The 12,769-nt window shown below is 42.0% G+C and overlaps 1 protein-coding gene across 2 annotated transcripts in view; it reads right to left on the bottom strand.

The window, feature by feature from the left end:
* The window catches only part of ASCC3 (activating signal cointegrator 1 complex subunit 3), a 2,002,173-nt gene that overhangs the window by 890,698 nt on the left and 1,098,706 nt on the right, over positions 1–12,769 (bottom strand). The window contains exons 14-15 of one of the 2 annotated variants that reach the window (XR_013596163.1): positions 11,540–12,397; positions 6,420–8,465 (exon numbers count right to left, since the gene is read on the bottom strand). Coding sequence is in view for 1 of the 2 variants with exons in the window: in XM_078648375.1 (XP_078504501.1) it covers positions 12,263–12,397 (135 nt within the window). In the remaining variant the exon portion in view is untranslated. Of the gene's footprint in view, positions 1–6,419; positions 8,466–11,539; positions 12,398–12,769 lie in introns of those variants that run through there. The other variant, XM_078648375.1, reaches the window with a different exon arrangement.

Raw genomic sequence — 12,769 nt, 5'->3', positions numbered from 1 at the left:
TGGACTGCTGACAGTCACTGCTCAATAGTCCTATCACTATCTTTTCCCAAAACCATACAATTTTTAAATGATTCTGAGAACTGAGAAACAGAAACTCGCTACATCTTGAACACCTATTATTAGTACCTTTTCACCTAAATGGTTGCTCTCTGGACCCGGTTAACTCTTTTTTCCCATTCTTTTTATCGAGTTTTGCAAACATCATATTGCGTACAACAACATGTTTGTCATTTTATCATGGATAATTGCAGGTCTAGGTTTCCACAGTTAGGATAGTTAGACAGTTTGTGCATAGTAGATTTACTTATTAGATTAGTTCGAACAGAACTTCAAAGCAAAGCCGAACCCAGTTAACTCTCACTACTCAGGAGAGTGAGGTGTTCTGCAATAAAAAATAAATACAATCACAATGCAGTGCTTAATTTGGGCCCGTGTTTGCCGGTCCTTGTCACTAGCACTCATTTTTAAACGCTGGCACATATGTATGATAGTTCACCACATTGGGGGCTTTATTTTTTACCTCAGCTCATTAACAATGTGTTCAATATACTTTTTTTTTTTTAACCGAGTGTGGAGGGGACTAAGCCATGCCTACAACTTGAGGTCACCTGGAAATTCCTCGGGCTCTGGTGCTTACAGTTCTATAAATTAAGCACTGCTTTCGTGACATCAGTAAATTACATTCAGTAATTTGCCAGGATTCGCTGCGCTATTCTTTAGATGTAAACCCTGCGATGGAGATCTGCTAAATGGTCTTTCTCTTTAATTTACTCTCATTGTTGATCCTTATGCCTGTCGTCTAACTAGGGCAGGCTACATGGCAGCACCTCTGCCCAGTCGGACATTTGCCTTTATGCTCCCTGTGTCTTTGGGGTACTGCTAGGCATCCTCATCAGAGTCTGTCAGTTGATTGGTAGGGTAATGTAAGAGAAGATCCAATTAGAAAGACAATATAACTGGTTCACCCAATGGCTAGCATGATTTGTCGATCACAGGGACTTCCCTACTTCACCAACGGATTCCGCATTTTTCAGGGAGGAAAGGCCCAATACATTTTAGTAATGAGGTTTAAACAACAGCAGATATGCCCAAGGTTGATGCTAAAATGTCCATGTTTTCATATAAGTGTATTGATTTATAATCTGTGGGTGTTCTGATCATTGAACCCTGTCAGTCATTGAACTAAGAGCATATATTTATCAGCTAAATAAATGTGGAAATATACTAGTTTCAATTATATTTTTTTACAACACCCAAAATAAATATGGATAAATAAAGATAACATTGACAACAAATAAATATGGATAAATATAGATACATTTGATAAAAAATAAATATGGATAAATACAGATAAAATTGACAAAAAATAAATATGGATAAATATAGATACATTTGATAAAAAATAAATATGGATAAATACAGACGAAAATGTCCCCAAAAAAATAAATACCATAAAACCGGGAGCCTTATACATAAATGCATCAGGGTGCCTGAGGTGGCACCTTGGTACATTTTTTGATTTCAAAAGATTTATTATGTTTAAGGAGCACATAAGGAAATAAGGTACAAACAATAGTGATACCAGTGAAATCAGAGAACTACAATCAACATATGAGGATCAAAAAACAATAAATTCGAACCAAATATCAATATACTAAGTCCACTAAAATCAGATAAAAAGTCAAGTAAAGGATAGAAATTAAAAATTCAGCAGACCTACTTAACGATGGTAACACTATCAGATTATATTCGTGGGGAAAAAGGGGAAGGATAAGAGAAGATAGAGAAGAAAGAAATAGAGAAAAGGAGAAAAAGATGGGGAGGAAAAGGAAGGAAAAAGGAGGAACAGAAAAAGAAAGAAGGAAAGGAGAGCGATAGAAAATGGACTTCCGTAGAGCCTTCCTAAAAAGGAACAAAACAGAAATTAATCAGACATATCAAAGGGAAATTGTGCAACCAACCCTTGCGAGGCTGAATCCATGTAGGAATCTAAAGCATACCAAACACCCGCAGATAAAGAAGGAGTAAGATGAGCCTGATCAACAGAAGTATGTGCACTTCGTAGAAAGGAAACCCAAGCCCACCAAGTATGATAAGAAATTGAAGAAAAAGACTTCCATTCCATGAGAATAACTTTCACTGCAATAGTCAACAACAGGTCCATCAATTGCAAATCCATGGAATCCAAAGGGAGAGGGGCCGGGGAAGCTAACGGACCTAAGAGAATTAATGGAAAAGAGTTGGAACTGAATACCAAAAATAAGCATAAGGTGTTTGTGGATGAGGTCCCAAAAGGGTTGGAGAAGGGAACAACCAAAGAACATATGTTGGAAATCACCAGGTAGCAACCCACAACTCCAACACAAGTCATCTTCTTTAAGATTCAGCTAATGCAATCGAATAGGAGTCCAATGAAGGAGATTCATAGAGAAGAATTTAGATTGCATTAGTGAAGGGGCAAGTTTATTACGTAGAGAAAGCTTACCAATAAGCTGCCAAGTGTCGGAAGAGATATGATCAGTGAGAGTATGATCAAAATGATGCAACCATTTATGTTGAGCGACAGTTGAGGTAGGCAGTATAGAAGATGACAAGAATTTATACATTTTGGAGGCCACATGACCAGTCCGAACCCATAGTTGGAAGAGGGTAACTGTGGGGGAGGAAGGCTGTAGGCGCAGCTTAGTAAGAGCCACCTTAATTTTAAGGAAGGTATAAAAGTCCAAGTTAGATAACGAAAATTGGCTCGCTAAGGAGGAAAAAGGTAGAGGTTGATCTTGAACATCATAAAGATGTTTAACAAGCGATATACCTTTACCAGCCCAATAAGTCACCATAGAAGGATCACTATTTATCTTGATTCTAGAATTCCGCCAGATAGATGACCATCTAGATTTATGAAGTGGAACCGTCACCTTCTTATCAATCTTCCGGACCGCCGCGATAGTATCCAGAATAATGGATCGGGAGAAATGGATAGAAAGGGTATTCGTAGTCAGAAAAGAAGCAGGCGGCAAAGGAGAGGCCAGAGATTGTTCTATTAACAGCCAAGAGGGAACATGAACAGAAGGAGAAGAGAACCATAAGGCGCCCTGAGACGCCAAAAAGGCAATTTGGTATCTTTCCCAGTTAGGAAGGTTACAACCCCCCATGTCACAGGGTGGGCGTAAAAATGTATAGGATATCCGAGCTCTTTTACCATTCCATAAGAATTTAGACGTAAGAACATCGATTTCATGAAAAAAGGAAGCAGAAAGATTAACCGGGAGCATAGAGGAGACAAAATTAATGATAGGGGTAATCATCATTTTAAGCGTTTGCAGGCGACCCCACCAAGAAATGTGTTTCGGAGACCAGGTTTCCAAAAGATGCCGTACTTTAAGAATGGTTTGAGATTCATTGTAAGAGTTGGTAGCAGAAAGGGAAGAACAAAAATAAATACCCAAATATTTCAATTGCTTAGATTGCCACTTGAAGCCTGCAGACCCCATATGGTGAGAAAAACAGTACGCATTCAAAGGGAACATCTCAGTTTTATCCCTATTTAGGGTGTATCCAGAAACCTTGGAAAAGAGAGAAATCGTGTCAGAAATTGCAGGAATGGCCAATGTAATATCGTCAGAAAAAATAGGAACATCATCCGCGTAAGCAGCTGTTTTGATACAGTGAGGACCAAAAGAAAAACCCTTAATATCAGGATGGAGGTCAATCATCCTGAGTAGAGGATCAATGGATAGCAAGAATAAAAGGGGAGATAGAGGACACCCCTGTCTAGTACCTTGGCGAAGATTAAAAAAGGATGAAGTAGCCCCATTAACTCGTATATTAGCTCTAGGTGAAGAGTAAAGAGACATAACCATCTGAATGAAGGAGTCTCCAATTATGAGCACATAAAACAGCACGCAGGAAAGGCCAAGAAACCTTATCAAAGGCCTTTTCAGCATCAAGTGCCAAGGCTGCGGCCGGAAGCTGGGAGCGTTTGGCTGATCCAAGAATATGGCAGAACGTTCGAATATTGTCACGCGCCAGACGCCCCTTTACAAAACCTGTTTGCGAGGGATGGATTAGATGAGGAATAAAGGATTCTAGACGTTTAGCTAAGATCTTCGCAAATATCTTAGCTTCCATATTGAGCAGAGAAATAGGTCGGAAATTTTTGGGTTCAGAATGGTCTTTTCCCTCTTTTGGAATCACTACAATTGTAGCATCAGCGGAAGAACCAGAGACAGAACCATCCTTAATGAAAGCATCAAAAACAGATTTTAATTTGGGGACAAGTATCGGAAGAAAGGTTTTGTAAAACAGAATAGGGTATCCATCAGGACCTGGTGCTTTCCCAGAACGAATATCTTTAATAGCAGCGGTAATTTCGTCAGAGGTAATCGGACCATTCAAAGAGGAACTGTCTTCCACAGATACTGAGTTGATGGGAATTGTTTGTAGAGATTATTGACATTGCTCAAAGGAGGCCTGATTAGAGGGAGTATATAAGTTATTATAGAAGTCCCGGAATACTTCAAGAATCTCCTCAGTCTGGAATTTCTTAGAACCCGAATGGTCATTAATAGAAGAAATACGGGAAGATAGACGAGAAGATTCTTGAAATTTTAATGTGGCCGCAAGAACCTTGCCAGCTCGATTTTTTAATAAGAGCGCCTTAGATTTTTGAGCTTGAAGGCCAATATGAGCTCTTTTGGTGACAATAGAATTGTACTTATATTTCAAATGTTTAATGGACTGTAGATAGGATTTATCCTTGGAATGACGAAAAAGAGATTCTTGAGTTTTAATCTCACTAGCTAAATCTGTTAGTTCTTTCTTAATAACAGCATTCCTCCTTGACATACATTTAATGATGTGACCGCGAAACGTACATTTAAAGAAATCCCAGAGCACCACCGGGGAATCTACTGAGCCTTCATTTTCAAGAAAAAAAGTCTGAATTTCCTCAGAAAACTCAGAAACCTGGGAATCATCATACAGAATTTCTGTATTCAGTTTCCAAGATCGAGATCTCGGCATGGGAGCAAAGGACAACAGCGTGAAAGAAATTGCGGCATGGTCGGAAATCAAAATGGGATGAATAAGAGGAGAGGAGGAGGATTGAAGAAGAGAGGAGTGTACCAAAAGATAGTCAATACGCGAGAAAGTAGAATGAGGGGAGGAAAAAAAGGAAAAATCACTACCAGTGGGATTAAAGAGACGCCATACATCTTGAAGATGAAGGAGAGAACACATATTAGTCATTTGTTTATGCGCTTTCGGGGGGCGATAATGAAAGGCTGAATTTCTATCGAGAAGTGGATCCATTGGCAAATTAAAATCTCCACCCACAATAAGATTACCAGAGTGAGGAGTGTCATGCAATTTTTTGGTTACTATTTTCCAAAACAGTGGATCATCATTATTAGGGGCATAAATATTCATGACAAAGAGATCAACATTGCCATCGGGACAGCATAGACAATAGCCAACGACCCTCTGTGTCCTGTTCAGAAGAAACAATAGACAAGCCAGACTTTTTAGAAATCAACGTGATGACCCCATTCCTTTTGCCACATGCATCTGAACAAGCAACATCCGAAACCCACTCCTTCTTCAGGAATAGGGCCTCCCTATCCGAGACCTTTGTTTCCTGTAAAAGTACAAGATCCGAAGCGAGGGATTTACAGTAGTTCAAAATTTTTGACCTCTTAACTGGGTGATTTAAACCCTTAACATTAAGGGATAATACATTTAAACCAGGCATGATCCAAGTAGGAGAACAAGAGAAAGAGACATAGGTGGCAATATATGAACAAACATAGTAGTGACAAACCTCCAAAACGGCACAAAAACATGGAAAAGAGGAAGGCCAAAGAAGAAGTCCAAGGAGCAAGAAAAGCGAAGAAATAGCGAGAAAAAGAGAGAAGAAGGGGGAGGAGAGCAAAGAAGGGAGGCCTGAAAAAAACCAAATTCATACTCGGGGGAACGTGAAAAGGAGGATCAAGGAAACCGTTATGAGGAGAGTAAAATGAAGTATCATCAGCCCCAATAAAAAGATTTTCTTTAAAACAGATAGTAAAGAGAAAAATAATTGGAAAAAGCAATAATAATAGAAACATCATATAAAAGCATACACTTGTGAAAAAGTAAGAAAGAATAACTAGAAATAAAGTAGACATTTGTTTGGAAAAATCATGGAAAAAGAGCTCTAGATAAAAAACATGAAATCATCAATAATAAGAGATACTCAAAACAGGAATACAGTAAATAGGCAAAAAAAACCACATAAGAATCCATATAAATTATTCCCTAAAGTACATGAGTCTGGTTAGCATCGAATAAAAAAATCAGGAAACACATAAAAAACAGAGAATGAATGTAAACATAACCGAATGAAAGTAATGCATCCTGCAAGTCTAGCACCCAATAACAATGGGTAGGGTTACGCATCAAGGAGAAAATAGAGTGCTATATCGGTAAAGAACATGAACCAATCAACAAAAACAGTTAGGAACCAAAAAACAGAATAACCAGAAAGCTATGGAACAAGGAGAACAGGGAGTGAAACAACTAAAAAAAAAAAAAAAGATAAAGCCTAAAGAGAAGCATCTGAAATATAGCCTAAATACCAGCTAGGGGTACCTCTATGTAAATGCAATCAGTATATAAGAGAAGAAACATTCTACAAATCTTAGGATTGACAAGTAGATATTTTAACAAGGCAGAAAAGTAACCAAGCATCGAAATAGAACCAGTGGATTATAAACAGCAGTCAAACTACTAGTAACCGAAAAAAGGAAGAAAAAGAAAACAGGAATGTATAAGGAATTGAAGAAAAACAGACAGAAAAAGATAAACCACAGAGAAGGAGAATAAAAACATGAACAGGTAGAGAAAAAAACCGCAACGGGGGACAGATAGAAAGGAAGAAACATGCCGCGTACAGAAAAAGATGAAGTGAAAGGAAAGAACCGCAGAAAAAAGAGGGAAATAAAAGACGAAGAAAACAAGAACAGAAAAACCTATACTAGGACCGGAAAGGCAGACCCTCAAACAAACAGGAAAATAAAAGAGCAGGAATAAGGACGACATGATAAAGCAAGAAAAGACATCTGATGAGAAATAAAAGAATACGGAAGAATAAACAAAACAATAAACAACTATACCATAGAAGGAGAAGGAAAAACAACAGACAGAGAAAGTGATAAGTAAGAGAGGTCAAAAACTCATTGGAAGAGCCTAAAACAAACAACACCAATATACCAACGACCAAAGAAGATGAAACCACCACAAAAAACTCATAAGAGAAACTGAAGTCAATCTATCTGAAGAAGAGGAGAGAACTGAGGAGACATAAGTCTACACTTCAAGTGCCCGAAGCACCAGGATCCATCGGAGCCACCCGTTGAATCTCCATCTGTATTTCCATCTGATTGTCCAAGAAGGAGGCGAGATCCCCCGGTTCGTCAAAAATTCTGGAACGGCCCTTGAAGGTAATGCGAAATTTCGAAGGACCAGAGAAGGAAAAGGGAATGTTCATCTCAGAAAGACGTTTCCGAAGATTAAGGAAGCCCTTCCTTCTTATGACTGTGTCCCTGGCAAAGTCCTGAGAAATTCAAATTCGATGACCCTCCCAGGAGATAGATTTAGCTTTCCGCATGTGAGCAAGAATTTGCTCCGTATGTTGATGACGCAGTGGCTTAAAAATAATCGCTCTTGGCTGTGTTGCAGATTTAGAGCGAAAAGTGGGGACACGATGTGCCCTTTCTATTTCAAAGTCCCTTTGGAATGAGATTTGTAGAGTAGAAGGAATCCATTGATATAAAAAGTCAATCATAGAAGAAGATGATTTCTCTGCATCTTCCGGCAAACCAAAAATGCGCAGATTAGAGCTACGATTCCGGTCCTCCTGCTCAGTGAGATCCCTTCGCAATGCCGCCATTGAGCGCTCTAAGTGAATAAGAGACCTGGATTGTTTCTGCATGTTATCCTCTGCACCACTTATACGTGTCTCCGTGGCTGAAACTCGAATAGAGAGGGCCTTGAAGTCATTTCTAATAGCGGACACTTCCACTTGCAATAAATCTGTGTTAGTTTTTGTTGACTGCGCAATATCATGAACCTCATTAGGGTGCGTTAATATTGTGTCAAGAGTGGCATTGGTGTCCGACTGAGAAGACTCAGGCGTAGGAGACAATGGCTTAAGTCTTTTAAGAGAGGCACCAGCATCTTTCGAGTCTTTATTTGTTGAGGAACGACCCATTGTTGCAGCCATGAAGCAACAGCCACACAGGAAAATAGACAGTCACTTGAGGAAGAAGAGAGGCCAAAAAGTGCGTATACACGCCAAAAATCAAGGAATAAGGCGCCTTGAATGTAGATCAAGCCAAATAATCGAGAGAGGCGGACTTCTATGTAATTTGTTCACAGGAATGACATAAAAGAGACTTGTAGATATCAAAAAGGGCAAAGCAGAATCACTGCTCAACCTACGTGGTTCAGCTCACGAAGGTAGGCTCTCATTTGAAGACACAGCGTTTCCTCTACTCGACTTCACCCACAAGGATTTGATCTTGGGCGGCCTGCTGAACGTTAGATCTCTACCTAAGCATGCTACTGAAATTAATCTCCTTATAGAATCCCACCATCTAGATGTCCTTTTCTTAACCGAGACTTGGACGCATGCCGACTGCGATATTGATTTAGCAGCTGCCTGCCCTCTAAACTTCAATATTATGCACCTCCCCAGACCCAAAGGCCGCGGGGGCGGAGTTGGCATCATCTTCCGAGCCTCCTGGCAAATAAACACCATAGACATTGACCCAGTGCCCGGGATTGAGCTCTTTGGTCTGGCTATACATTGCCACCTAGGAGATGCCTTCACGGCGATCATTTGTTACCGCCCTCCAGGGGCATTCCCCATCCCGCAACAGCAAGCACTCCTCACGACTTTCACTAACATGGCAACCTCCCATAACAAACTAGTTATTTTAGGGGATTTTAATCTTTGGCCAAATGGCAGCCTTGATACAGGACTAGACAACCTCCTGATATCCTGTGACAGCGTGGGGCTTCACCAATTGGTCAAGCAACCCACCCACTCTGCAGGTAATCGACTCGACCTTATTTTCTCGAGTCCCGATCTATTACATGTAGGCGACATCTTACCCATGAGCTGGACGGACCACTCACTGATCAAACTCTACATCATCAGCACCACAACAAGAAAGCCCAACAAAAACGTGCTACCAGAATTTACATATCGAAATTGGAAAGCCCTAGAAAAACTTAGCTCCACCACCAAAGTCTTCGAGGTGGAAGAGAGGTTCTCTCCGACCAGCTCGGTTGAAAACAACTATAGATCTTTCAGCACGAGGATAACATCCATCACGGACTCTATTGCCCCATTAAAACACTGTAAACCCAAAGGCAGAGCACCTGCTCCTTGGTACAATGACTCCCTGAAAACCCTCAAATCAGCTTGTAAACAGGCGGAGAGGAAGTGGAGACATGGATACTGTGATAACAATAAAACCCTCTGGAAAAACAAGCTCCATGAATATAAATCTGCTATTGCTGAGAGCAAATCGACCTACTACTGCTCCACAATAGTTAACGCAGCCAACAGTTCAAAAAGCATATTCCAGATCCTGGACAACATCACACACCCTGACTGCGCCAAGAAAACTATCACCCCATCTCAGTCCCTCTGTGACAATCTCGCACAGTTCTTCTCGGACAAAATCGAGACCATCATCAACAACTTGGCAACTCCCCCACCACAAAACACTACAACTTCCCCCGGAGCTGTTTCCGCTAATCTCGATCCTCCAAATCTAGTATGTCCTCTGAGGGAAAGTCTCCTGACCTTTCCCCAGATCCCCGAAGCAGAATTTGAGAGATTGGCACTGGGCATTACCTCGGGTTCCCCCCTTGATCCATTGCCCCCCAAAACCTGGAAAGCATGCGGGAACGAGCTATTTCACACCCTTCGGGGGATCTGTAATCAATCTCTCCACTGCAGACTCGTTCCCAACCCCTGGAAACAAGCTCTCATCACCCCGCTACTGAAAAAACCATCTCTGAATCCAGATTGCCTCTCTAATTTTCGACCCATATCACTTCTGCCCTTTCCGGCGAAAGTGGTGGAACGATGGGTCAGCACCTGCTTGTCAATACACCTTGAGCAGAATTACGCTCTGGAAGACTTCCAATTCGGATTTCGTCCAGCCCATGGCACCGTAACAGCTGTACTTACTGCCATGGAAGAACTTCGAGTGCGGGCAGACAGGGGCCAAGCCGTGGCCCTGATCCTATTGGACCTGTCTGCCGCATTCGATACGGTCAACCATGTAATCCTGCTAAAGAGGTTGAGAGAGGCGGGGGTTGACGGCACTGCCCTGCTTTGGTTTCACTCTTTTCTCAAAGATAGGAAACAGGCTGTATACCTCCCCCTTTTCCAATCGGCCTTCTCCCCAGTCCCCCACGGTGTACCCCAGGGCTCTTCTATCAGTCCGATCCTTTTCAATGTTTACCTCAAGCCTCTGGTCACATTAATCAAAAGCCACAATTTGACTACAGTAAACTATGCGGATGACACCCAGCTCATTTTCTCTTGGGAGGGGGAAGACTCCATCCCCATGGATGCCTTCCACGACTGCCTAAGGGACACTGCTAGCTGGTTACACCGTAACTCCCTCCAATTCAACTCCTCGAAAACCGAGGTCTTGTTCTGTCCTGCGAGCCGAATCCCTCGCCTTCTGCCTGTGGAGTTCTGGCCCCCGGAAAACTCAAACAATCCGCCACCCATCACCAGTGTTTGCAATCTCGGCGTCATGCTAAACAACAAACTTAGCATGGAAACGCAGGTAACGAGAACAGTCGCCACCTGCTCGGCCCTTATGCGTTCACTTCGTAAAATCCTGCCTTTACTACCACCTCAGGCCCGAGCATTGATAGTCAGGTGCACTATTCTCAGTCGCCTTGACTATTGCAACGCCCTCCTGCTCGAATCTCCCATGGTACTGCTGGACAGACTCCAACGAGTCCAATCGGCAGCAGCTAAATTGGCCCTTGGATGGACCAGGAGATCCTCGGCCACTGCTGCCTTAGCCGAGCTACACTGGCTCCCCTTGAAGCAACGAATAGCCTTCAAGGCTCTCTGCTTGGTCTTCAAGGCACTACACGGATTAGGACCAAGATCCCTACAACAAATGTTTTCTTGGTATATCCCAACCAGAACTCTACGATCCGCAACCGCCTGCCTTGTGATAGTGCCCAGGTTTAAGAAGGCCAGGATCGGGGGAAGATCTTTTAGAGTAGCTGCGGCTAAGCTGTGGAATAGCCTGCCTGCCGACATTCGCCAAATTCCACAGCTCCTACCTTTTAGGAAACGAATAAAAACATGGCTCTTCCCCTAGCTTTTCCCCTGCCACTTCCATCCCCCACAATCACTCCCTTCGCCTGTAAATTAGGAGGAAGCTTCTTAGCGCCAGGATACCTGCCAGGTGACAGCCGCGCTCTACAAATGTTTTAAATAAATAAATAAATAAACTCAACTGAAGTAAAATGGAGCGCTAAATGCAGAATGCTGCACTGAGGTAGCCAAAGCGACAACAACAAAATAACCAGCCATGCAGCACCAAATGAAGAAAAAAAAAACGAAGACAAAAGCAAAAAGTTACCAAATGTAGTCACTGAAGGTTTATTGTCCCAGATATCCTGCTGAATCGGCAAGAAAGTACCCAGTGCGATGATTCTGAGTAGAAAATGCCGCTCTCCGTCACAAGCGGGGAAAATGGCGGCCGCCCGTCAAAAAAACGAGCGTACCATTATCCTGTCAGAAATGCGCTCAGCTGTAGCCGAAATCCGCCGAAAATGTAATCAAACAGCTCTCTGCATAATCCGCCGTTCAGGAAAGCTGCTCCGCTGAAGAGGGGCACTCGGAAACCAGATAAAAGCCCCTAACGGACCTCAATTGTCCTGGAGCTCATGCGCGACACGCCATGATGCAGCGGCGCGCAAGCCACGCCCCGGCACCTTGGTACATTAAGCGTGGAGTGGATAGAGTGAGCATAGTCAGTGTACGTGTTTCAGACTTTGATGCTGTTAATTACAAATAATAATAAAGAATGTAGAGATCAAATGAGGAGCTACTGTACAGTGCAAGTAAATACTTCTTAACCAACCAATGTGTGATTTATAGTCCAGTAAGGCACAGCAAAGAATGCACTGTCCATCAAAGTACACAATATATAGCCACAAGTGAGGTCTTTACCTGCTTTTCAGCATGGCCATAATCGGCTCCCTGGTTTGGAAGGAAGCAAGAGGCCTGCCCGTTGTTTTTGGCTATTTCTCGAAGGGCCATGGCAGTGCGCACAGTGGAATTTCGAGCGTGAACAAACACCATCACCTAAAATTCAATAAAACACAGACAGCCATCGTGAGTAATGAACAGAAAAAGACCGACGTACAATATAAAAACTTTTTCTAAACTGAAAGATGTAGAAACTGTGATTTGTCTCTATTCTTTGTTGGACATTTTTGTCTTTAAAAAATAATTATAATAATTTGCTTTTAGGTCTGGATACCCTGTACAATGAGACGTCGGCTAGAGCTGCTCTAGGCCTAATAGTGTACACAATGATGCAAGGACGTGTAAATGAAAACCTATGGACAGTAACAATTGGGTGTAAATGTGTAAATTAATGTAAATAGTAACAAATGTGAAATCTAACACTTATGTACACTAAACATATTGGATGCACAGTAGTTCAGTTCAACT

This window comes from Lissotriton helveticus, chromosome 6 (assembly GCF_964261635.1).
Source record: "Lissotriton helveticus chromosome 6, aLisHel1.1, whole genome shotgun sequence".
Lineage (NCBI taxonomy): Eukaryota > Metazoa > Chordata > Amphibia > Caudata > Salamandridae > Lissotriton > Lissotriton helveticus.
This window is presented reverse-complemented; position numbering and strand designations above follow the sequence as displayed.